The sequence below is a fragment of the Salmo salar genome, chromosome ssa07 (assembly GCF_905237065.1).
Source record: "Salmo salar chromosome ssa07, Ssal_v3.1, whole genome shotgun sequence".
Taxonomy (NCBI): domain Eukaryota; kingdom Metazoa; phylum Chordata; class Actinopteri; order Salmoniformes; family Salmonidae; genus Salmo; species Salmo salar.
The window spans coordinates 40,236,785-40,263,107 of record NC_059448.1 but is presented as its reverse complement, the minus strand read 5'-3'; the positions used below and the strand labels follow the sequence as shown (position 1 = coordinate 40,263,107).

Here is a 26,323-nt window from a genome sequence, read left to right as displayed (position 1 = left end):
TCAATGATAAAGTAACAGGCACCGCATCGATTATATGCAACGCAGGACAATCTAGATAAACTAGTAATATCATCAACCATGTGTAGTTAACTAGTGACTATGTTAAGATTGATTGATTGTTTTTTATAAGATGCGTTTAATGCTAGCTAGCACCTTACCTTGGCTCCTTGCTGCACTCGCATAACAGGTAGTCAGCCTACCACGCAGTCTCCTCGTGGAGTGAAATGTAATCGGCCATGATTGGTGTCCAAAAATGCAGATTACCGATTGTTAGGAAAACTTGAAATCGGCCCTAATTAATCGGCCATTCCGATTAATTGGTCGACCTCTACTCTCTTTCCCTATTCTCCCTTTCTCTCTTTACTTCTCCTTCCTCTGATGGGTCTCGTGTAACAGGTCCCTCATTTCATCCTTTCGTTAGCTTTGTGCAGTGTTTAATTCAGTGTAGTATTGTCTCTCTAGTGCAGGGGTAGGCAGGTAGATTCAGCCTGGGGGGCCGGAACATAATTATAATCATGTATTATAATGTACACTGCAATTCTAATGTTCATTGCAAATTGACATAACTAAGCCCAAGAAATTTAAATTTGTATTTCAAAATGACAATTTCATTCTTTGATTACATTGAGGCACGATCACGTCTCTTTCTTTATTTCTGGGAATACTTGCAAACAGATTTCCTAAATAGTATTATTTATTTTAGCTGAATTCCTAATGATTTTGCAGTATTGTTATCACTCGCTGGCCAGTTTTGGTAGGCCTGTAGCCCACTACTCTAGTGTGTCTGTAGCCTCAGTGGCACTACATTTACATTTACATTTAAGTCATTTAGCAGACGCTCTTATCCAGAGCGACTTACAAAATGGTGCATTCACCTTATGATATCCAGTGGAACAACCACTTTACAATAGTGCATCTAAATATTTTAAGGGGGGGGGTTAGAAGGATTACTTTATCCTATCCTAGGTATTCCTTAAAGAGGTGGGGTTTCAGGTGTCTCCGGAAGGTGGTGATTGACTCGACCTGCGCCGCTTCCTGTGTGAGGCAGGGTCGTACTCTGCGAATGTTGTAGAGCATGAACCTACAGGATCGGGTCACCGCCTTGATGTTAGTGGAGAACGACAGGGTGTTGTCCAGGATCACGCCAAGGTTCTTAGCACTCTGGGAGGAGGACACAAGGGAGTTGTCAACCGTGATGGCGAGATCATGGAACGGGCAGTCCTTCCCCGGGAGGAAGAGCAGCTCCGTCTTGCCGAGGTTCAGCTTGAGCTGGTGATCCGTCATCCACACTGATATGTCTGACAGACATGCAGAGATGCGATTCGCCGCCTGGTTATCAGAAGGGGGAAAGGAGAAGATTAATTGTGTGTCGTCTGCATAGCAATGATAGGAGAGACCATGTGAGGATATGACAGAGCCAAGTGACTTGGTGTATAGCGAGAATAGGAGAGGGCCTAGAACAGAGCCCTGGGGGACACCAGTGGTGAGAGCGCATGGTGCGGAGACAGATTCTCGCCACGCCACCTGGTAGGAGCGACCTGTCAGGTAGGACGCAATCCAAGCGTGGGCCGCGCCGGAGATGCCCAACTCGGAGAGGGTGGAGAGGAGCACTAGCTCCACAGATAGACATGACACCCATCAAGATGCAGCTTTCAAGCCTGTGTTCAGTAATGGCTATTTTCTCCACATAAGCTCTGGAACACTGTCATTAGGATTCACATTCCACAGATTGGCTAGGTTTCAGAACTGAAATTGGGATGTCAATGTCAGGCAGAGGATAATGATGTCATATTTTGCCAGGAAATGGCAAAATGAAAGAGGAGCTGTCTGTCTCTCTCAACTCCGAGGCATCAGAGCACATATGGTTCTTCGGAGGGTGTTTTCCGCTGGTTTTCCGCTGGTGCTGGTGTCACTACATCTCGGAATTGTGCCAAAGGTCGATTTTTAAATTCAAAATTCTCTCTGTCGCTCTCTTTCTCCCCCCTCCTCTCTCTCTCTCTCTCTCACACACACACACACACACACACACACACACACACACACACACACACACACACTCCCTTTTTGTGTCTTTCTCCCTCTCTTTGTCGCCATGCCAGTCTGTGTGTTTGCACTCTCTTGAAGACCGGGCTCGGCAACTGTGCCGATGGTAAAGGTAGGTGAACCCTAGGGGATTTTGGCCAATCATCAGGTATTATACACCTGTCTGATAGGACACACATAATTGCCCCCAATCCATTAGTCACACTAGCCTGGTTGTCAGATTTGCTTGTTTTATCTTACTCTTTTGTTGATTTTAATGCCAAATGACACTTTGAATGACAAAGGAGTTCGCTAATTTATGAAGAATATCAGGCAACATGACCAGGTTAGATTAGATGCAGCCTGTAGGGAATATATAGTGCATTCACAAAGTATTCAGACCCCTTGACTTTTTCCACATTTTGTCACGTTACAGCCTTATTCTAAAATGTATGAAATAAAAAAACTGAGCGATCGGGGCAGAAGAGCCTTGGTCAGGGAGGTGACCAAGAACCCGATGGTCACTCTGACAGAGCTCCAGAGTTCCTCTGTGGAGATGGGAGAACCCTTTATGGTAGAGTGGCCAGAGGCCTTTATGGTAGAGTGGCCAGAGGGAAGCCACAAGGCACATGACCGAGTTTGCCAAAAGGCTTCCTAAAGGACTCTCAGACCATGAGAAACAAGATTCTCCGGTATGATGAAACCAAGATTAAACTATTTGGCCTGAATGCCAAGTGTCACATCTAGGGCTGTGGTGGTCATGAAATTTAGTCAGCCGGTAATTGTCAAGCAAATAACTGTCATGGTAATTGACTGTTAATTAGCATAAACACATTTAGCATCTCCTGTCTTCCAAGTCTAATACAGACTTTTTAAAATGTAGATGTTACTAAAGGTCTGCATCAGTGGCTTGGAGGCTATGCGTGGAAGACAGGAGATGCTAAATGTGTTTATGCTAATTAACAGTCAATTACCATGACAGTTATTTGCTTGACAATCACCGGCTGACTAAATTTCATGACAACCACAACTCTAGTATAGCTTACACCATCACAATAAATCCATTATTTATTTTAGACAGGTCTAAGGAAACATTATTTGAAGAAAATGTAGTGTATTTCAGAAGAACAGAATAACATACTCTGAGTTGTCATTATGTTAAGCCCTGATATGGCTGTGGGCTACACCAATTCATTTTGCAGACAAGATTTGCTTAACTTTTTCATGGCATTATTTTATAGTATGAAGAATATAATTGAACATAGCTGAATAAAATAGGAAGGATATTTTCTCCCAGCGATTTGAGGGAGTGCGCACATGCGGCTATTCTGTGTTGAGCGGTTAACAAAGAAATAGGTATTCCTATATGCTTAATTTAGAGTTATTAATGTAACTTTAGTTCTAAAAAAGTTGGATATATGTTTTGATTTTTAATACATTGTAAGGCTGCATGATGAGACTCTAATGATGATTTGAAAAAAGTTGCATGAAAGGCATGAGCTCTGCTTTGTTTTTTTGCACAGGCTGTACACACTGCATTAGTTTCTCATTCACAATTTGACAAGCACTTGATAATGCTTCCAATTTCCCTGCGGCGTCTCTTTGTGTGGCCGTAATGCCCCCTGAAAAAACATGCCTTTTGTGGCCAGTGGCCGTTGTGCCCTTGGGCTGAATATTATCATTATTATTCTACTCTCCCGGCTGCATGCTCCAAAGCACCACTGTCATGATGTTGGCCTGTTGGGGGAGGTTTATGACCCCCATAAATACCTTTCCTCTTTTCTCTCTCTCTACTTTATAGAGTTGACTCTTGTAAAGCCTTTGTAACATAGAGCCTGGTAACATCGAAAGGTGGGAAACGGAACCATATTTCGGTAATCCAACCAGTTGAAAATATGCGTTGGTACTTAATGAAAATGATCTCAGATCAGTTGTTGTCTGAGACATTACTACTAATGACAGGATGACAAACTGTATCTTGGAAAGTCGACACATTGTAGTTATCAGATTCACATGGAATTGTTGTGCAATTTTACGTGTTTAAATATGAAACTATTTGTGAAAAGATGAAATGTAATTTTAGCTTCTTAAATGAGAGAACGGTTTGTCATAGAGGAACTCCGCTCACTCAGAGGCCCCGCCCAAGTGAACAGACATTGGTTGTAAACTATGAAACACGCCCTTCTTTCACCACTATATAAACCCGTTGACGAAAATGCAACTTTCTGTTCCAAGGACGTGCGGACTTGCGGTCCGATTACCTACATAACTAAGCCAACCTCAGCGTGAGCTCTGGTTGAACGACAGGAACCTAACGAAATTTGCATCAAATCTCAACGTGAAGGTGATGACCTACACGCCGGAAGGATGAATTTCGACTATACCAGCCAGAATATAGCATGAGCATAAAAGTATGGCAACTTGGTATGAACTTTTAACTTTTATTCACTAAATAAGTGATACCCTCTCCGCCCGTTAAACGTGGGCTAGGAAAGGACGGACGGAGTATCCATTCTACCATGCTCCAGTTCACCACTAGACATTCTTCAGAGGACCAGAGATCCATGCTGGACCACCCCGCCTTCTTTCTACGACCATTCTACCGAAGCGCAACTCAGAGTAAATATTTATTGCATTTTCTTTTTTCAAATGGGCAGCTATTTAGAATGCATAAGATACTGTATTTACGATAGCATAGCTGACTACGGCCCGATAGAGACACAAAATCTTTTTGTTCCTCAGTCTTCCTGCTCTTTCATTCAAAACCCAACCCCCTTTCTTTGTGTAACCAGCTGTTTATTCGGAAGATAACAGCTCTATAAACATTATTTTGTGGTTCCCCGACTTTCTTGTTAATTACATTTACCTGATTAGCTTAATCAGGTAATATTACTTACAGAGAAATGATTTTATAGAATAGCATGTCATATCACTTAATCCGGCATAGCCAAAGACATGACACCTCTCACTCAAATGGCTCTCCGTCACGTGATCTGGTCTTTCTTACAGGCTACAAGTGAAGACGGACACATCGGGGATGCAACTGCGCGCGCCTTATCCAATTCCGAGGTGCATATTGGAAGAACTGTCCACATTTTACTTTTCATCAGCCAACAAGATGTGTTGGCCTAACGAACAGCAAAAGCACTAGCCTATGTCAATCTACTATCCCCCATAGTATAAAAGTCGACCTATTATATTCTGTGCGAGAAGGAAATATTCCAAACATAGTCTGGGACAGTTGTGGGATGGGATAGATCCCAAATTAATACAACCACTAGCAATATGAGCTCATGGGCTCTCAGGAAGTGTTTGATTAGATTTCTGATCACATTTGCATTGATGTCAGAGTGATTAGAGGGACAATAGAGTGTTGAGTACCAGGCACTTAGCAAGTTTTGTAGGTTACTAATGACCATCATTAGTAACCTACAAAAATTAGAAGTGGTGAACTGTACAATGCAAACACACACACGCTAGAGCTGCACGATATGCACAAAAAATGTCATTGCAAATTGTTTTTGGCCAAATATTGCGTTTGCGATATAGATCAAAACACTTGGACAACTGTTGGAATCATAAAAAATAAAATGATTTACACTACCGTTCAAAAGTTTGGGGTCATTTAGAAATGTTTTTTTGTTTTTTTTAAAGAAAAGCACTTTTTTTTTCTTCATTAAAATAAAATAAAATTGATCAGAAATACAGTGTACACATTGTTAATGTTGTAAATGACTATTGTAGCTGGAAACGGCTGATTTTTAATGGAATATCTACATGGGCATACAGAGGCCCATTATAAGCAACCATCACTCCTGTGTTCCAATGGCACGTTGTGTTAGCTAATCCAAGTTTTTATCATTTTAAAAGGCTAAATGATCATTGGAACACAGGAGTGGCATTAACAATGTCTACACTGTATTTCTGATCAATTTGATGTTATTTTAATGGACAAAAAATGTGCTTTTCTTTAAAAAACAAGGACATTTCTAAGTGACCCCAAACTTTTGAACGGTAGTGTATATTAAGAAACAAAGTGAAAAGCAGCATCGTTCCTGTTTGGTACAATCTGTTGACTGCATTTGTCCTAACAGAGCAGCATGTAAACTGACAAACGGAGTAAACTATAAAAGCGGACGTTACATGAGTGTTCTGAGTGACGTTTCAAAATATAACATGCATCATGGATCTCTTGCGGTTTTTATGTGAATTCTATTAATTGTGCAGCCCTAACACACACACACACACACACACGCGCGCACACACAAATAATTTTCAACTTCTCTGCTTGGAGGAGAGAATGCCCATAAATGTTTGATGCTGGTATTAATATTGCAATCCCATATCCAACCCTGTCTCCTGATGCCCCTACAGGTTGCTGTTTGCTTGGGTTTCTCTACCTTTTCCCCATTTCAACTTTTGTGTGTGTATGTGTGCAAAGAGCGAGAGGGAAGAGAGAGAGAGAGTGGGATGAAAGAGTAGCCGTGCCAGAGCCTGTCACTGCTGACGAGTCCACTGTGCACTCGCTGTGGGTCTAGATCAGTGTGTGTCTGCCCAGCTCCAGCCATATTGACTATCTGTGTTGAGGCTGTAGATCAGTGCACCATGGCAAGAGCTAATGGGGCAGAAACAGCCTGTCTGGGCTCATTGTGTAGTCTGCAACTGGAGGAGAAAGAGAGAACGAGCGAGGGATGAGGTGACTGAGCAGACAGTGACTGGAACCTGATCAAACTCCAGTAAATGACATAAGAATTCAGACAGTCAGGGATTTTTCTGCATAGAAAATGCTTGGGCGGGACCAAACGGTGAAACAATTATAATAATCAAAATCCTTTGTGTAAACTTCAACAACTAAAAGCAGATATAAAGTATGTAGAAAAGATAATGGACCTATCTTTTTTTAATAATATGATCATTGAGAACTAACAATCACCAAAATACAAGCTAGGCTAGACAGTCTGGAATAATTTAAAATGCCAAAAACAATGAATTCAGCAGTATTGATTTTGTTATTATGTTTGAGAAAAATAACACATTAGCCATGGCAAAATGCATAGAATTGTAGGATTTTTTTTTTAAATGGCAACATTTTCTCTCAGCTCCATTGCAGAATATATAGAATTGCAGAAAATGTGCTTTAAAACTGCAAGATTTTATCTCAGCGCCATGACAAAATGTGTAGAATTGCAGGAAATTTCCTCTGAAACTGCAAAAATGTCTCTCAGCTCCATGGAGAAATTTGTGGAATTGCAGGAAATTGGCTTAAAAACCACCCCATTACCACCACGCCACCTGCTACGCCTTCCTTTTTGACAGACACACACACAAATGCGTGCACACACACACACACACACACACACACACACACACACACACACACACACACACACCAGCGTTACTCCATTCTGAATCATTAAACCTCACTGATGTCACACCACTGATAACAACACGGATGACCTGGGCTCTCTGTGATGACCTCATTGACTGACCATCTTTGATGAACTCACCCAGTCTGCCCGTTTTAGTGATGACGGACAGGATAGCAGAGTGTTCTTAGATTATGTCACTATGTGTTAATCACAGTACCTCATGTCCCTTTCACCTCTTGAGTGTCTTTTCTCTCCTCCATTTCATCCCTCTCTTCTCCCCCTCACTCATAGCCCTATACTGAGAGAGATGATTTTAGTGTATTCTGTGTGCGGTCAGTGGTCAGTGGTCATCTGAGTTCAGGGGTCATCCTGTAGCAGGCTGGCTATGTCTCCGTATGTCTCCGTACGTGCATATATTTGGCCAAGGTGAACACCGTTGAAATCTCTTCACTGAAAGACCTATGAAACATAGTTGTGTGTTTCCCTCTTAATAAAACATGGGGATAGTGTGATAAACTGGCTGGTGTGATCTGATGATAATTCCAGAGCCATCATTGGTGTAAACCGTAAACACTCACTGTCCTTCGTGTTGTGTGGTAATCACACCCTCCATCCATCTAGTCTCTAGGGAGGAAGGTCAGCCCTGTCTCCCCCACACAGTGTTCTCTCCTGGGGTTGTATTTTGTTCACTAGGCCCCTCTGTGGACCATGGAGCTGGAGCTTGTCTCTTCCTGTTGTTCACTGTCCCACTGGGAGGGTGTGCAAGCCACCCCTCTCTCTCTACACACACACACACACACACACACTCTTCCTGTTGCTGTGGAGGGAGCATGTGCTTATGTGTTGCTGTCTGAGAGGCGTTGGGAAGTCCTGGGAAAGGACTGAGTGCCAATAAACACTGGGGGTGACCTTCAAGCAGCGCGGAGGTCACACGCACACACATACTGTACACACACACACACACTCACACACAAACAAACACATGCTCTGCTTGGCAAATAAACATTTAAACATCTCTCTATCTTATCTGATTCCTCTTTGTCTATTTCACATCTCGGCTTTGGCAGCAAATTCACACTGAGGTTTATGCTAGCAGTTACACTCAAACAAGTGTGGAAACGGGTTCTATGTAGCCCCTGTGTCCCTGGTGTCCAGATATAATGACTGCAGAGCTATTTTAGCCCTCCACTCTGAAACTGGTTCTCAGAAACCTGGTTTAAAAAATAAACATTAGGAGAGAGGCTGACTCCTACTGTACCCAGTCCCTGTCTAGTCTCTCTCTGCCCATTCTCTCCTCTAATCCTCGTGTCCCCTTGTGTGTGGATTTTTGGCGTTCCCGGCCCAATGACTTACAAACACATTCTCTATCCTCTCGTCCATCTGACAGACAGACAATAGAAGGGAAATGCTCAGTGTATGGAACCAATGAGAACTCATGGTACAGTTGTTACAGTCTGTACAATCACAGGCAGAGACAACAATGATAATACGTCTCTAGTCCCTAAACAGTGCACCAGTTTTAACCCCGTCTCTGGGTTACATAAGGGAAAATTATTTTTATTCAATAGTGCTCCTGTCTGAGTGAGTATGTCATTGTCACAATAATGACTCTGACTGCGCCAGGGTTAGAGCTGTTCTCTTCAGCTTTATGCACGCACTTAAAACCGTGTGCTGTGATTGTCTATACCAGCCATCCAAACTAACATTTACTGCATGCTTTACCGCAACATTGACTCTCTAAATGGCTTTCAAACCTGTATTATTTTAGTAGTAGCCTATACGTTCACTGTCACACTATGGTGTCCTGCATGGTTGCATTTACTCTGGAAATGTGGACCGTTCAAATGTCATTTCACACAATATCTGCAGAATTCGCCGTCGTTGCGTTGGATGTTACTTGCAGGCTTTCTCCATTCCCTTTTGAAAGTGAAACAAGAGGATTCACCATTGCTCTTGCTGTATTGTGTTCTTGTGAAGACCTTTTAAGAGGTTCACATATTGATGGAGCCAGAGAGCTGAGGCATATATAGCAGAAGGGAATTTACAAAGCTTATTTGGAAGGCTATCCCAAGAAATTGTCCATCCCCCTCTCTCTCTCTCTCTCTCTCTCTCGCTTTCTCTCTTTCTCATCCCTCCTTTCTAATTTTAAAATGGAGGCTTGGCTCTCTGGACAATAACAATCGCTCTCTCTATTTGTCGCCTCCTCCTCCTTATCAGCTGTGAAGTGAATTACATGTTTTGTGAAATCATTTCAGCGTTCCTCTCCCGTCCTAGAGAGCTTCCAGTCGGCCATATTGAGTCATAGCTAATGTTTCTTATCAGAAGTCCCTTTCTCCCCTTGTACCTTGTAATGACTAAATTGTGTTTCCAAGGTCACAGTTGGAGTTGTTTTTAGTGTAATGCTGTGGTTTAGACGGGTCTGCTCAGTGCAGATAAATATGGCCGACGATGAGACAGGCTGATTTGATGTTGAATCAGTAGCCTCCACTTCCTCTGAGGTAACCGATTTCCAGTGCAATGGCACAACACAGACCGAGGGCCCAGTGTAGAGGCACCACAAGAAGCCAACAACATGCACATCATGGTGCAAGCAGTGCCATGCCACTGCCAAAGAGGACCTTGCTAGCCGTCACTACCTGGCCAGTGGCCAAGCTAGAAAGGATGGAAGTACAGCATTTTCTGACCAGCCTTTCTCAACAAATGAGAATTCTTAACCATACCCTTAGCCCCTCAGAAGGGTATGGTTATCTGAGGGGCTGCCTGGGCCGGCCCTAGCCTTTTGGGGGCCCTAGGCGATATTTGGTTGTAGGGTGGGGGGTTGGCGTACGAAAATGTTTTGCCCGTGAGGTTTCCCCCCCGCCCTTCCTTTCTGTGGCGGTCCACATGAGAGCCAGCTTCATCATAGCGCTTGATGGTTTTGCAACCGCACTTGAAGAAACTTTCAAAGTTCTTTACATTTTCCGGATTGACTGACCTTCATGTCTTAAAGTAATGATGGACTGTCATTTCTCTTTGCTTATTTGAGCTGTTGAGAGAATGCCAAGAGTGTGCAAAACTGTCATCAAGGCAAAGGGTAGCTACTTTGAAGAACCTCAAATACAAAATATATTTTGATTTGTTTAACACTTTTTTGGTTACTACATGATTCCATATGTGTTATTTCATAGTTTTGATGTCTTCACAATTATTCTACAATGTAGAAAATACGAAAAATAAGGAAAAACCCTTGAATGACTAGGTGTCCATACATACATGCATACATACATACATGCATACATGCATACATACATACATACATACATACATACATACATACATACATACATACATACATATCTTTAAAAAATGTATTTTCTACTAGCCCCTAATTGGAGTAAACTAAAGGACAACAACACGTAGGCTTCTACTTCCAGATTATACATACTATATACATTTTACGGACACAGTATATTTTACAATAGTTATATTTTGTTTGTTTTTGGTCCTGTCCTTCTACTACCTTCAACCTTTCCCCTCTATTCCATCCAGTTTTATTTCATTTGCCATATATTTTTATTTGTGATGTTTCACAAAAGTTCTGAACCTATATACATTTTACGGACTCAGGATATTTTACATGAGTTATCTTGTTGTTATTGGTCCCACCCTTCAGCTCCATTCAACCCCATCTCATCTATCGCTTAACACCATCCATATTGGATTTCTATTTGCCATATATTTTTCAACTGTTCTGTGTGTGATGTTTCACAACAGTTCTGAACCTTTCTATTCTCATAGTTTCTACAGATTGTGAAATGCTTTGTTGTTGCTGAAAGTATTATTATATTACTGATCAATTTACTAAGATTTTTCAAATCACCCAGCAGTGTTATCAGTAGAGTTAGCTCCAGGTAAATGTTGCAATTCTTCAGTAATTCCTGGACCTGTGACCAAAAACAAGCTACATATGGACAGTACCAAAATAAATGACTCCGTTGGTAAGTTAGTCTACCCAGATAATTGAGTGACTGACATAACAGGAGCAAATTCGCTGATGCACAACTACATTTCGAAATTGCACCTTGTGTATTCTATTATTCTAATGCTCAACAGTAAATTGAAACCTTGACTTAGTCGTCCCCCCCCCCCCCAAAAAAAAATATACTAATATATACTTGTTTTTGTTGCGGGGGGGATCGACCGCCTATGTCGCTAATGCCCAGGGCCGTCCCTGGGGGCTGCCCCACACGCACTCCATGCCTGACGCGCGCACACACACACAGGGCCCAGCATACTAGGGATGTGAATTTTAGTTGTCTGTGAGTGGATTTTCTTTGGATTAGATATTCTGCTGTCCAAGCTCTTCTCCCTGGCCAGTCTGCTGACTGACTGCTCTCACTGGGGAGCACAGCGCTCAGCGCAGAGCAGGGAGTCTAGACAAACAGACATAAAAGCTATTTCAGATTTTTTATCTGGCTGCCTGCACTCTCCTTTGGATTGCACTGAAATGGTAGCTTAGCTTTCCCCACCTGTGTCGCTGGTTCACATTTCTTTTTGTGACAGAGTTTTTAAAGATACAACTGTATATTGTTTTTAACACAATAGGTTGTAGAAGGGACTGAAGATGTTTGTGTCAGCCATGGGAAGGTCTTAATGAATGTTAGCAAGGGGTTAAAGGGGTTAATTGGATCAACCCATCTGCATAGAACATCTGGCTGACACACACACACACACACTAATATACACACGCATGTTTAAAAGTCAACATGTACTGCTACCTTTCCTATTGACTGCAGTTCCACCTGTTTTCTATGTCAACAGCTGTGTGCCTGTCACCTTTTCCCTTTGACCTTCACTCTCCAATACTGTAGGAGGCTGTATTGTGGGAGGCTGTATTGTGGGAGGCTGTATTGTGGGAGGCTGTATTGTGGGAGGCTGGTTTTCTGTCGAAATGAAAATAAATCACACTGAATGCCAAATGTTATATTGTCAAATGTCGAAGGGTGTTTTTCTAGATCTCAGGCAAATGTCTGAAGGTGTACATATGCATGCGCGCACACACACACACACACACACACACACACACACACACACACACACACACACACACACACCCCCTCTAACACCCTCTTCTCCCTCTCTCCAGACTACCTGTCCCAGGGGGTGGATCTGTCTGGTATAGACGTGATAGAGAATGACTTGCTGCTGATCAGCAGAGCCAGACTGGAGGTGGAGAACCAAGCCAAGAGACTGCTGGAGCAGGGCATGGAGATACAGGTAGGACACACACACAGTCTACAAAGATAATGTGGATAACTTCGTTCCTAGTTATCACTCGTACACATTTCCTGAAAGGTGACTCACATATTTTTTTTTGCCGTTTGGCCAAAACGAGAATTCACTGTAGGCTCAAACAAGCAGGCCAAAGATGGGTGTCAGTTAGGTAATATATGACCCGGTGGGGCCCAGCTGGCGCTGAGTTCCAGCGCCGACGCCCACTGAGATGGCTTTGCCTACAGCACACCTCACTGTGAGGACCAGATGGTCATCACTGATCTGTCTCTACCTCTCTCTCTTCTCCCCTCTCTCTCTCTCTCTCTCTCTCAATCTCTCTTCCCTCTCTCTCTACCCCCACTCTCTCTCTACCCCTTCTCTCTCTCTACCTCTACCTCTACCTCTCTCTGTATCTGTACTTCTCTCATTCCATTGGTCAGTGTACAGTTTCAGATTTAACATCTACTTTTAGATTCACTGAACGGATACTGGAGAGAATGCTTTTTAAATAGAGTCGAATCAATATTAACCTTCTATTGAAAATGTTTACTGGAAATGTTAGGAGTTCTCCAAGGTTAAGTGTATAATTTATCAGCCCATACCCCAGCGAGCAGGTTGGCCACAGTACTATTAATAAGAACTGATTTGCAGGAAACTCACATTATATTAGAGAGGAAGCCTTGAGTTGGAGGCCAGGGTCCACCCCCCTGTACGGCTATCGGGGAAACACGCCCTGCAGTCGGTCAAGGCTCTGAATGTAATACATCTCTGATACTGACCCTCACTGCACCGCTCGGCAGCTAAAATAACACTGTCCTCGCCTGGTCCGACCTCGATTGGCCTCAGCCCTGTATTTATATCATACCTGGAACACTGGCATAACGCAGTTTTTCTGCATTTATGCCAATAATAGTCAAGCCACCCTCAACGCTAACTCACTAGAGATTGTTTCATTATGTAGTGTACTATCTATAGCTATATACCATTTTTTTCTGCGATTTAGGTGCTATTTATAAACCTTTTTATGAAAATGACACATCAGATAGCCTAACAATGAAGAAAAAAGTAGTTGGCTTGAGGATAAATTCAGCCGGTATTGTTGAACCCAGCGGGTTTTGTCTGGCTAATACCCTACACAAATGTGCTGTAATATTGAAGGTAAATTAATTTAGGCCTAAATCAAGTGAAATCCAACTTGAGAGACTCCCCTGGTCTCCTGAAGTCCTCCTATTTTGTGTGTAAATGTTTTCACCGCGGCCTGTTGGTCCATACTATTACCGAGTTGCCAACTCAGACAGTCTTTCTTGAGACATTGTGCTTTATATGTCCATTGCGCTTCACACAATTTAAACTCATTTCTGATGCATGCCAAGATATACCAGCGATCAGGGACTGTTGATATTGCAACCACGCAACTCAAACACCGGTTCACCAGTATGAACGAAAATCGCTAACCACTTTGTTTTCTGTTCAAGCCCTCAAGAACTGTTGTCTGCTAAATATGATCATCTGTTTTCAGCTGCCAATTTATTGTCTGTCCAGTATCCAGACGACCTGTCCCCAGAGTTTCCTATACAGTTCATCTCTTTCCGTAACGTGTTGAGGCCGGCAATTAAGGAGAATGAGAGGCTAAATTAAAGATGTTACAGAACTGCTGTATTTGAAGCACTCCTCTCTTCTGCCCAGTTTCCCTGACGTTGCTACGGAAATCAAGCTGTTTTTACCATCCCTGTAACTGTCACTTCTGCAAAGAGATCGTTTTCTAAACTAAAACTCATAAAGAACTACATGAGCTTTTGAACACCTGAGGAAGCTCTACTCATTGCACTGGCACCACCGTAGCCTTGACCATGGCATTTGTTCCTTGTCCCCCTTATACTTTCTATCAGTAAAAAAATATATATATTAAGACCTGTGGCACTTTTTCAGTCACATTCCTGAAGCCCGAGAAACAAACACTTAGCTTCCTAGTACATATGGAAATTTAAAAAGGTTTATGAATTAATGACTTTTTGGAGGGTTGCTCTCAATGATTTATTATGTAAAAAAAAATATATATAATTGACATCGATGACAGACGCAACGGCCCCCAGAGCTTGAGAGCTGCGGGGGTGTCCGGTAAACCAGTGACCTGGAATGTGATCGTGTTGCAAGGCCAAATAAACTGACTCCTGTTACCGGATGCTCTGAAATCCAGGGAAATTGAGGTGGCTACTGTTCTAGTCCTATCACGATTCCTCGTGGCCCCTCTCACCTGGTGTGTGTGTGTGTGTGTGTGTGTGTGTGTGTGTGTGTGTGTGTGTGTGTGTGTGTGTGTGTGTGTGTGTGTGTGTGTGTGTGTGTGTGTGTGTGTGTGTGTGTGTGAACATTTCATGAGACATTTATTTATAGTCCTCCAATTACTGCCCTCTTTTGTTTCGTCCTTCCCATAAAAACACTATTCTCTTGTTCTTTTCATTTTTATTCCACTATACCTCCCGAAGAGGACACAGCTTTTTGCCTGATTAAATGTTGACCCTGTTCCTCCACCCATCCATCCAGCCCTCCTTCCCTCCTGCCTGTACTAGAGATGAAAACTCTTCTGGAGAATAGTCAAACCCTCAAGGACTTAATGTTTGTCTTTTTTGTTTTTATTGCTTAATAAATCATCTCATATTTTTTTTATTGACTTCTGCAATTTCAGGCCTGGCTTGGCAATTGGAGAGTGATGCACACAGATGTGTGTCTGTATACTCAGGGCTTGGTCAGAGCATCACTGTGGCACGCCATAGTGTGTAGTCCCTGGTTCTTATCAGGCAGCTCAGATAAAAGACTAAGTCTGCGACCCAAATGTCACTCTATTCCCTATATATGGTCAAAAGTAGTGCACTATATAGCGGTTACAGTAGACCGATGCTGACAGGAATGGAGAACCGCCCCCTCCAATTGTCTACTGCTTGAGTACCTGTACCTGTGTGTCGGCGTCCGATATACATCTACAGAGGTATTATTCTGAAGGAGTAGGAAGTTAGGAACGTGCGTGTGTGCCGTGCAGTGTGTGGGTGCCCTTGAAACAGTCACTCTTCTTCCAGTTTCTTCCCCCCCGCTGTTACATTCCCTGCACATGGTGATTTGTTTAAATCATCAAGCATTATTGTGGTTTGATGTTGGGAACGTAGTGAGGTTCTCTACTTGTTATGCACCAGAAGAGAGGGAAGAGTAGCTCACGGGAGGGCGGAGGGATGTTTTGAGAGGGGGATTCAAGGTGAACGTGTCAAGGTCAGATTGCTATCAGGCAAGCAGCATGCCTCCCTTTCTCCCTCCGTGAGATATTCACTTATGCAGCACAGCAGACGGACAGACAGGCAGACGGACAGACTTCTCAAAACTGCAACTCAGACAAGAGAGGGAGACGGGCAGAGAGAAAGAGACCGAAAGGGAGAGGAGGAGAGACAGATACAGAGATGGCGAAAGTGTGGGAGGGATGGAGGGGGAGAGATAGAGAGAGAGTTGTATGCTTAATCTCCTCATCTTTAATCTGAAGTGTTTCTTATTCATTACAAACTGCTCTTTCTCTGAACATTAGTGTGTCTCACTACCTCATTCTCTCGCTCACTCTCTCTTCCCCTCTCTCTCTCTCACTCACACACACACACACACACACACACACACACACACACACACACACACACACACACACACACACACACACACACAGAGGAGAGTGTGTAAACCCTGGCTGTTGTCATCGTGACCCAGAAAGCTGTATTCTCAGGGGGACAGTGTCCTGTTTCAGAGACTCTGGGGGGAGGGATGAGAGGAGGTCAGGAGAGAAGAGATTAGGAGGGATGCATACACGCAGTCTGCTCAGTCTCACCCTGGGAAGATAATGGAATGATTTTGACCATAAAAAGAACTCTGGTGAGAACAGAACAGGATAATCTGGGCCTGTGTCTGTTCTCCGTAGTCTGTAATGGGCCACGTTCTGTTCAGCTCACTGTGCTGATAAAGGTAGATGTGTGTGTAGGTTGAGGCTATACACATTATCTCAGGTCTCTATAAAGGCTAATCTGTATAGATGAGTAACCACCTCTCCTTCATTAGAGCTTGTCTGCCCTAGGCTACTAATGTGCACATTCCAGGTCATGCATGTTTTCCATGTTAACATGCATCTGTGTAGGTTGTAATTCCCCTTGATTAGTGGTGTGTGTGTGTGTGGCTGTGTGTGTGGCTGTGTGTGTGGCTGTGTGCATGACTCCTGGCATGAACACCACCACGCTGAGTCTCATTTGAGGAACGGGGAAATACAGGACCCAGAGTTCAATTCCTTATGAAAGATAACTCCCGCACACGATTACCTACCTACGCATTTAGTAGTGTATTGTCTACCCTAATCATTCTACATGCTATTATATAGATGTATTATTGTTAAATCCCCATAGATGTGTTATCATTGATTGCCCAGAGAGGCCAACTCACCTGGTGTCCCAGGTCTGAATCAGTCCCTGATTACAGGGGCCAGTTGAAAAACAGCAGAGAATAGCCCTAATCTAAATCGATTCTGATGTTACTTAAAGTGTTGTGTCTGCTGCTACAAATGGGCTTTGACTGTGTATCCCTCCAGCTAAACAGAAGGAAATCAGTGTCAACTTGTTTTTCTCACTAATCTCTTACTCAGAAAATGCTAAGAAAGTGCTATTCTGCCTCTGTTGCCGTGGGTAAAGATGGAGGGAAATAGGTTGGAAGAACTGTTTATTTTCAGTCATCCTTCCATTTCTCTCCCTCAGAAACACATTTATTATTATGAGCCTATTTAATTGCCCGTGTCTCCGCACACTAGACTTATTTATAGTTGTTGTATTACCACCAGAAACCGAGAAGATTGGAGAAGATGAAAGCTAGTTTCATGCTGACTGCACCTTGTCTCTGTATTAAAAGGCATAAACAAGCACACTGTCAGCACATCAGGAGGAAATGTGCTTGCAGCCCTCTTCCGTTGTCCCTGTAGATACAGTTTGTATCTTCATCGGAGTTCATTAACACAATCAAGAAATTGTCAATTAATGAGCTTATATCCAAACCCAGAGCCTATTAGTGGTCTAGAATCAAAGTCATGAAATGTCAGCCAGCCATTACTAGCATCATTCCTAGACCTGTCTCTGACTGATCTGAACTCTGAGAGAGAGAGAGAGAGAGAGAGAGAGAGCAGATGAGAGGATCTGGAGACACGAGAGGAGGATGGAGGGAAGATGAGAAGGGAATAGATGGAGAAATGAAAGGATGGAGAGTGGGATAGACGTGATCAGAGGTGACTCAGGAGCAGATGGCCCCTCAGCCTGGGAGTGAGTGTGTGTCTGTGTGTCAGTCTGTGTGTCTGTGTGAGTCTGTCTGACCACCTGTGTCTGCGTGTGTCATGAGAACCACAGGAGACATGAGGACATGCAGAGAAAGAGAATGAGGGAGCAAGGCGGGGAGGGAGGGATGGAAAAGGTGAGAGGAACAGACAGAATGTGTGAAAAGGTGGTTTTCTACAGTGCACGCTGTCTGTAGTGACAGCAGCTGTCACTACTCTGTATCTTTCTCTCTCTCTCTTATTTTCACAAAATCTCTCTTGTTCCTTCCCTCACTCACTCTGCATAATTCTCTCCTTCTTTTGCAACTGTCTTTCTCACCTTTCTCTCTCTCTCTCATATCTCTCTCAAAAAATACATGTTTTGTCATACCCACATGGTATACGGTCTGATATACCACAGCTGTCAGCCAATCAGCATTCTCTGTTGTGTCATACAGAAGACTATGTGCAAATACCAAATGACTGTATTCACTATATCAGAAGTGGAGCACTGTATTGGCTTTCAACCCCCCCCCCCATAAACACACACACACAACCTTTGCATAACTTTGTGTTCTCTATCCTTCACCAGTTGACAAGTGACCATCTGTCACTTGGCTGAAAGTCTTGTCACCATGCATATACTGTGTGCTTTATCATCTCCCTTAAACAGCAAAATTAGCCTTCAGTGACATTTTCTAGGAAATCATTAGCCGACACGGCAGTAGCGGAGCCAGAAATTCATTGGTGGGTGGGTCTGCCAAAATGTGGGACATTTCGGAAAACAGCTAACTAACTTCTTGCAACTCTACACAGTTTGCCATGGGGCAAAGAGAAACATTTGCAGTTTTATAGCTAATCTCATGCTGTTCTACAGATTTTGCCATGAGGTTGAGAGAAAATGTTGGTGTTGTTAAAGCTAATTACCTGCAATTCTACACATTTTGCCATGGGCCAAAGAGCAAAATTACCAGTTTTATAGCTAATCTGATGCTATTCAACATATTTTGCCATGATACTGGGAGAGATGTTTTCATTTTTAAAGCTAGTTAAAGCTCAAATATAGGTGTGTTGACTGTGATAATGGCACTGGATTATGAGCCGTCTTGTTTGCTAAATGAACAAACAAAGTAGGCAGTGGTGTGTGTGTGTGTGTGTGTGTGTGTGTGTGTGTGTGTGTGTGTGTGTGTGTGTGTGTGTGTGTGTGTGTGTGTGTGTGTGTGTGTGTGTGTGTGTGTGTGTGTGTGTGTGTGTGTGTGTGGCCAAAGAAGCACAGTGACATATGCCTCAATGTGGTAATAATGGAGGTGTGGCTTTCAGTGAGTTCTTTTTTACCTCGCATCCAATGAGAGTGAATGTCATTCCAGTACACTGCTTGCTATGAATTCTATCTGATGGTGTTTGCATGTTTAGGTAAAAAAAACAAATAGTGTCCTTTTGGAACACTGACAAGTAGAGAGCATAAAATAGAAAAAGTGAATTGTTGCTCAGTGTGATTGGGTGCTACACCAAGCTGATTGGTTAAGTAGAGACAGGACTAGAGAGAATGCACTCACACATCTGTATTAGGCCTACTTGTATTGTTTGAAGGCACAAAGAACACACGAGAGGAAGTTCTGGTCAAAAGTATAGCCTTGTCTTTCAAAAAAGGCCGCTGACCGAAACGACAACAATAAAAACGTGAGTGACGATAATCGTGTATGGATGGGAATAATCTTTAACACTTAATTTGACAGATGATTTATGGCATGGTAGTGACGGTTTCATTATTATTATTGTGAGCTGACCTTTGAGGGACCACAAAGGAGAGACTGGCGGTGTATGTGTTAATAACGATTGCCCCAGCAGGACTGATTGGGAAGGGTCTGTTTTTTCTGATGGAACATGTTGCCAAGGTATTACTACATCCTGTAGTCTCTTTGCTAGTGTTCAGAAAGTTGAGGAGTCCGTCCTCCTACCAGCATGCTACAGTCCCTTCATTATTTAATTGTTGAGACTTTGGGATTGTTCCTCATACATACAGAGACAGAGCAGAGCTGTTCAAAGCTCCTGTCAGTAAATGAGGAGAGAGCATCCCAGAACGAGCTCTTTAGCTCACTGTCTCCACGCGTACATAACTGGCATGCACATACGACGGAGCACACACACACACACACACACACACACACACACACACACACACACACACACACACACACACACACACACACACACACACACACACACACACACACACTCGAATGCTCGTACACAACCCCACATACACACTCTGTCAGCTACAGGCTTTATCTGGCAGTGGGCCAAGTTGGCTTTAACAAAGTGATATTGTTTCCTCAGTGTAGCTCAGTGTTCTGTGAGGACCAGGATGTGTTTCTTCTGTGTACCAGCGGGGAGACAAGTGTCCTGTGCTGGAAAAACACTTTCCCTCGCTGTTTACATTACCAGGCCCACTAGTTAAAATGTGTTATAGTTAGAGCTCTGGGTGGAAAGAGAGCAGAATAAGCCATTGTGCTTACCTGGTGATTTCTTTATGGAGAAAAATACTGGTCCACAAGAAAATGTGGGCTTTTTCTACCACTTTACACTTGTTTTGTGGAAGATGTACTGAGTCGGACACTTCTTCCTCCTATGACACAGAATATGATATATGCTATATAGCAGGTGCTTTTATCCAAAGCAACTTAGTCATATGTGTGTTCATTTTCATGTGGGTGGCCACAGTGGGAATCGACTCACGATCTTGGTGTTGCAAGCACCATGCTCTACCGACTGAGCAGCACAGGACCACTTCCTGTTATATTGGTTCTGGTTCATCTAGCAGAAAGACACTGTCTGTTTGGTGGTTATTGTATGATAATTAATGGGCATAATTTGCTATTGTACACGTCTTGAATATTGAAAAGCATTTTAGCATCTATTGAAACGTTGACCTTTTTTAGTTTGAATATCAAATCAAGGGAAACTAAATGCCAGTGATGTTGGGGGAACATAAGTCACCTCATGCTCAAGTCATTAGCAGAGGGCAAGAGGTTTGTCATCGAACAACAACAGAAGCAGCTCAAGCTACCATGAAAATGACAGTACTGAGCTATCATCTCCTCATATTCATTAGTCTATTTATTTGATATTAATGACTCCAGCAGGTGTGTGTGTGTGTGTGTGTGTGTGTGCGTGTGCTTCATGCACATTGATGAAGTCCTCATTTTATATTCATATTTGACGACATCTCGTCTCCCCCCCCCCAGCCTTGAAGAAATGAGCCAATTATCTAAGTCTTCTGAGTAGAGTTTGATCCTGTGCTGTGATGTCCAAATAGATAATAAATGGGTTGTTTGTCAAGGGATTTTTGTTTCTTACACTTCTCCAACGTTTCCTCACTCATTGACTCACTTGTGAGGCCACTCTACATGCACTTGTTTGTCACCTTTTCACTCCTCTGTCATTTTCCCACCCTCTGTCTTCTTCCCATCCTCCTCTCCTAAAAAGTGCATTCTTTCTCCTGGTCGTTTGTCGTATGTGTATTTTGTGTCTGTCTTAATTTTTACACAACCAGCCCTAAAAGACTTGAGTAGGCCTTTCAGATGTTTGTTATGGGGTTGCCTTGGTTACGCTGCAGATGTTATTGCTCACTTATTTCTGGCTCTTCTGCTTAACACACCCTCTATTTTCTTTATCTCTTTTAAAAGCTGCACTTTCATACCTTTTTTCATCTCCTTTCCTCCTGAATGATTTAGTGCATTTAACCCTCATGTTAACCTCTGTTTTAACTAACGTCACTCTCAGCAATTTAGGAATACAATTTTGTGAGGAACTCAGACAGCTGTAGATTAAGTCAAGTAAAAGCATAAGCTCGTTATTGTGTTGTTTGATATTGTTACATCAAAGCAGATTGGACCTTTGTCATCAAACAGACACACACACACACACACACACACACACACAGGAAAGCAAATGTCAGAGTGTACATAACCCACCAACATGTGTTTGGACATTCTCACCCATCCTCTTATCAGCGATTGGTTTGTTTGACAAATACTGTGTGTGTGTGTGTGTGTGTGTGTGTGTGTGTGTGTGTGTGTGTGTGTGTGTGTGTGTGTGTGTGTGTGTGTTGTGTGTGTGTGTGTGTGTGTGTGTGTGTGTGTGAATGTCCACTCTGTGGTAAAAGCTATGGACAGTGGGTAATGGTTCAGGCCAACAGGTGTCTGTAGGAAGGAACCAATGAAGTGGAAAGCAGAGGGTTGTCATTTGCATCGCTGCCTCAGTCTCTCTGACAGGTGACGTTACCTGGAAGCTGCTGTAACTACTCCCAGAACACACACAAACACACCCGCATACACACGCACATATATATATATATATATATACACACACACAGTTACAGGAAAGCAAATGTCAGAGTGTGCCTAACCCACCAACATACAGGCAATTGCCAAAATAAAGGAAACACCAATATAAAGTTTCTTAATAGGGCGTTGGGCCACCACAAGCCAAACAGCTTCAATGCACCTTGGCATATATTCTACAAATGACTGTAACTCTATTGGAGGGATGTGACATCGTTCTTCCACAAGAAATTCCATCATTTGGTGTTTTGTTGATGGTGGTGGAAAACGCTGTCTCAGTCGCCGCTCCAGAACCTCCCATAAGCGTTAAATTGGTTTGAGTTCTGGTGACTGAGACGGCCATGGCATATGGTTTACATCGTTTTAATGCTCATCAAACCATTCAGTGACCACTCGTGTCCTTTGAATGAAGGCATTGTCATTCTATGGGGACAAGTCATGGCAGGCAAAATAATGGGCAACTGGGCCTGCCCAGCATTTTTATAGATGACCCTAAAACAGACATATGCCCAGTCATGAACCCCATTCAGGACGGACAGACATCTACCCCAGACAGACAAAAGCCCAGTCATGGCATACCTATATGTCATAGGTGTTGTTTGATACTGTTACCTCAAAACAGATATTTGTCATAAAACTGAGACACACACACACAGACACACTTACAGGAAAGCAAACGTCAGATGGGACATAACCCACCAGCATGTGTGTAAACCATCTCACCCATCCTCTTATCAGCGATAGGTTTGTTTGAACAATTTCTTGTCATACCGTGTGTGTGTGTGTGTGTGTGTGTGAGTAAATGTCCACTCAGTGGTAAAGCTAACAGGGCGTATGGACAGTGGGTAATGGTTCAGGCCAACAGGTGTCTGTAGGAGGGAAGTGGAAAGCAGAGGGTTGTCATTTGCGTCGCTGCCTCAGTCTCTCTGACAGGGGAAGTTACCTGGAAGCTGCTGTAACTGCTCCCAGAAGTGCCTTAAACCACTGACATCTGAATGAACATCTGAATGATTCAGAGGACAACTGGGTGAAAGTGTTGTGGTCAGAGGAGACCAAAATGGAGCTTTTTGGCATCAACTCAACTCGCCGTTTTTGGAGGAGGAGGAATGCTGCCTATGACCCCAAGAACACCATCCCCACCGTCAAACATGGAGGTGGAAACATTATGCTTTGGGGGTGTTTTTCTGCTAAGGGGACAGGACAACTTCACCGCATCAAAGGGATGATGGACGGGGCCATGTACCTTCAAATCTTTGGTGAGAACCTCCTTCCATCAGCCAGGGCATTGAAAATGGGTCGTGAATGGGTATTCCAGCATGACAATGACCCAAAACACACGGCCAAGGCAACAAAGGAGTGGCTCAAGAAGAAGCACATTAAGGTCCTGGAGTGGCCTAGCCAGTCTCCAGACCTTAATCCCATAGAAAATCTGTGGAGGGAGCTGAAGGTTCGAGTTGCCAAACATCAGCCTCGAAACCTTAATGACTTGGAGAAGATCTGCAAAGAGGAGTGGGACAAAATCCCTCCTGAGATGTGTGCAAACCTGGTGGCCAACTACAAGAAACGTCTGACCTCTGTGTTTGCCAACAAGGGTTTTGCCACCAAGTACGAAGTCATGTTTTGCAGAGGGGTCAAATACTTATTTCCCTCATTAAAATGCAAATCATTTTATAACATTTTTGACATGCGTTTTTCTGGATTTTTTTGTTGTTGTTATTCTGTCTCTCACTGTTCAAATAAACCTACCTACACACACACATGCGTGCACACCAAAAAACAAACATTAAACCTGCCTGTAATGTTTTAGAAAGAACAAAACCACGAACATTGAAACATGCCTCTCTCCGAAACAAAATAGAGACACAGCATGCAAAGCTTCTTCTCCATGGTTACCCACCTTCCTCTAGAGAAACGGATCTAATCTTGTAACCACCAAAATAAGCCTTTCTCACTCCTGTGAATGTGAATATGCCTGCACATATGGCCTGCTATCCTCCTCACTTCTAATGAGAAATGGTTGTTTTCTGTGTGATGATGTACCTTCTTGGATGTCTTCCCTGAGTGTGTGGGATCCAGTTCACACCAACCTTGTACTAGCAGCAGGCCCGGCCATAGAGATATATATTTTAACACTGCGGACCCAGGCCATCTGTAAAGAGGCAGGCGCTGCCAGCTGAATATGTAACACTGTGAGTGAATTTAACTGACCTTGGCTACGTTCATATGTTAAGAATGATTTTTCTTTTACCGGGACGTCTCTTGAAATGAGAAATGCCGAAACCATGACAGCAGCCTTGCGGTCAGTGCATCACTTTCATGTCAAGGAATAGGCCTAGCAGTGAAGGAAGCCAAGAACCTAGCCAGCTGTTTGTGTTACACAGCACTGTGAATATTACATTCCCTGCCTGGTTTAATGAGGTTATCTGACATGGTGTCCATAAGGATGCAGCTGCCTGCCTGACAACAACAATACAGTAATGGTTTGTGAAGGGTGTTTTTTTCCCCTGTACTGTATTTGTTCTTCCCCAAACTTTATTTGTCACATGCGATGAATACAAGTGTAGACCTTACCGTGAAATGCTTAATTACAAGCCCTTAACCAACAGTGCAGCCAAGAGAGTTAAGAAAATATTTACCAAATAAACAAAAGTAAAAAGTAACACAATAACAATAACGAGACTATATACAGGGGGTACCAGTACCGAGTCAATGTGCGGGGGTACAGGTTAGTCGAGGTCATTTGTACATGTAGGTAGGGGTGAAGTGACTATGCATAGATAATAAACAGTGAGTAGCAGCAGTGTGCAAACCAAATGGATGGGGGGGGTGTCAATATAAATACCAAAAATGGCACCCTAAAAAAAACAAAAAAAAACATGGATCACTACTTTTGACCAGGGCCCGTAGTGCACTATGTAGAAAATAAGATGCCATTTGGGAAGCAGCCTGTGTATACTGCCACATGCTCATTTAAGACGGAGTGGGGCTATTTTTAGACTGCTCCTCTCACCTCCCCGTCGACAGAGAACGTCTCACTACTCGTGTGTGTGTGTGTGTGTGTGTGTGTGTGTGTGTGTGTGTGTGTGTGTGTGTGTGTGTGGCCCAATCAAGCCAAACCAATTAACCTGATTTTTGTCTCGCCGAAAGAGAAAGATCCTGCTTGGCACCTGCTACACTGGGAACAAAAGGTGTTTGTGTTTTACCCTGGGGCGAGGCAACGTGAAAACAACTCACACTGGCACTGAGCTGCCACAGAGCCCCAACAGGGCCTATACTGTGTGTTTTTTATATATATATATATATATATATATATATATATACTCAGTCAATGTTTTTTCTACATTATTTACTATTTTCTACATTGTAGAATTTCAGTGAAGACATCAAAACTGTAAAATAACAAATGGAATCATATAGTAATCCAAAAAGTGTTATACAAATCAAAATATATTTTGGCATTCTCTCAACCAGCTTCACGAGGAATGCTTTTCCAACAGTCTTGAAGGAGTTCCCACATATGCTGAGCATTTGTTGGCAGATTTTTCCTTCAATCTGCGGTCCAACTTAACCCAAACCATCTCAATTGGGTTGAGGTTGGGTGATTATGGAGGCCAGGTCATCTGATGCAGTACCATCACTCTCCTTTTTGGTCAAATAGCCCTTACACAGCCTGGAGGTGTGTTTTGGGTCATTGTCCTTTAAAAAATAACAAATGATAGTCCCAAAAGCGCAAACCAGATGGGATGGCGCATCGCTGCAGAATGCTGTGGTAGCCGTGTTGGTTAAGTGTGCCTTGAATTCTAAATAAATCACCAACAGTGTCACCAGCAAAGCACCATCACACCTCCTCCTCCTTGCTTCACGGTGGGAACCACACATGCAGAGATCATCCGTGTCACAAAGACATGGCGCTTGGAACCAAAAATCTCAAAATTGGACTCATCAGACCAAAGGACAGATTTCCACCGGTCTAATGTCCATTGCTCGTGCTTCTTGTCCCAAGCACGTCTCATCTTCTTATTGGT

At 43.1% G+C, this 26,323-nt stretch overlaps 1 protein-coding gene across 1 annotated transcript in view; it reads left to right on the top strand.

Moving 5' to 3' along the window:
* Positions 1-26,323, top strand: part of LOC106609192 (conserved oligomeric Golgi complex subunit 5) — a 100,602-nt gene that overhangs the window by 43,009 nt on the left and 31,270 nt on the right. Inside the window, exon 7 of the mRNA XM_014207707.2 lies at positions 12,517-12,647. Coding sequence (XP_014063182.1) covers positions 12,517-12,647 — 131 coding nt within the window. The remainder of the gene's footprint in view (positions 1-12,516; positions 12,648-26,323) is intronic.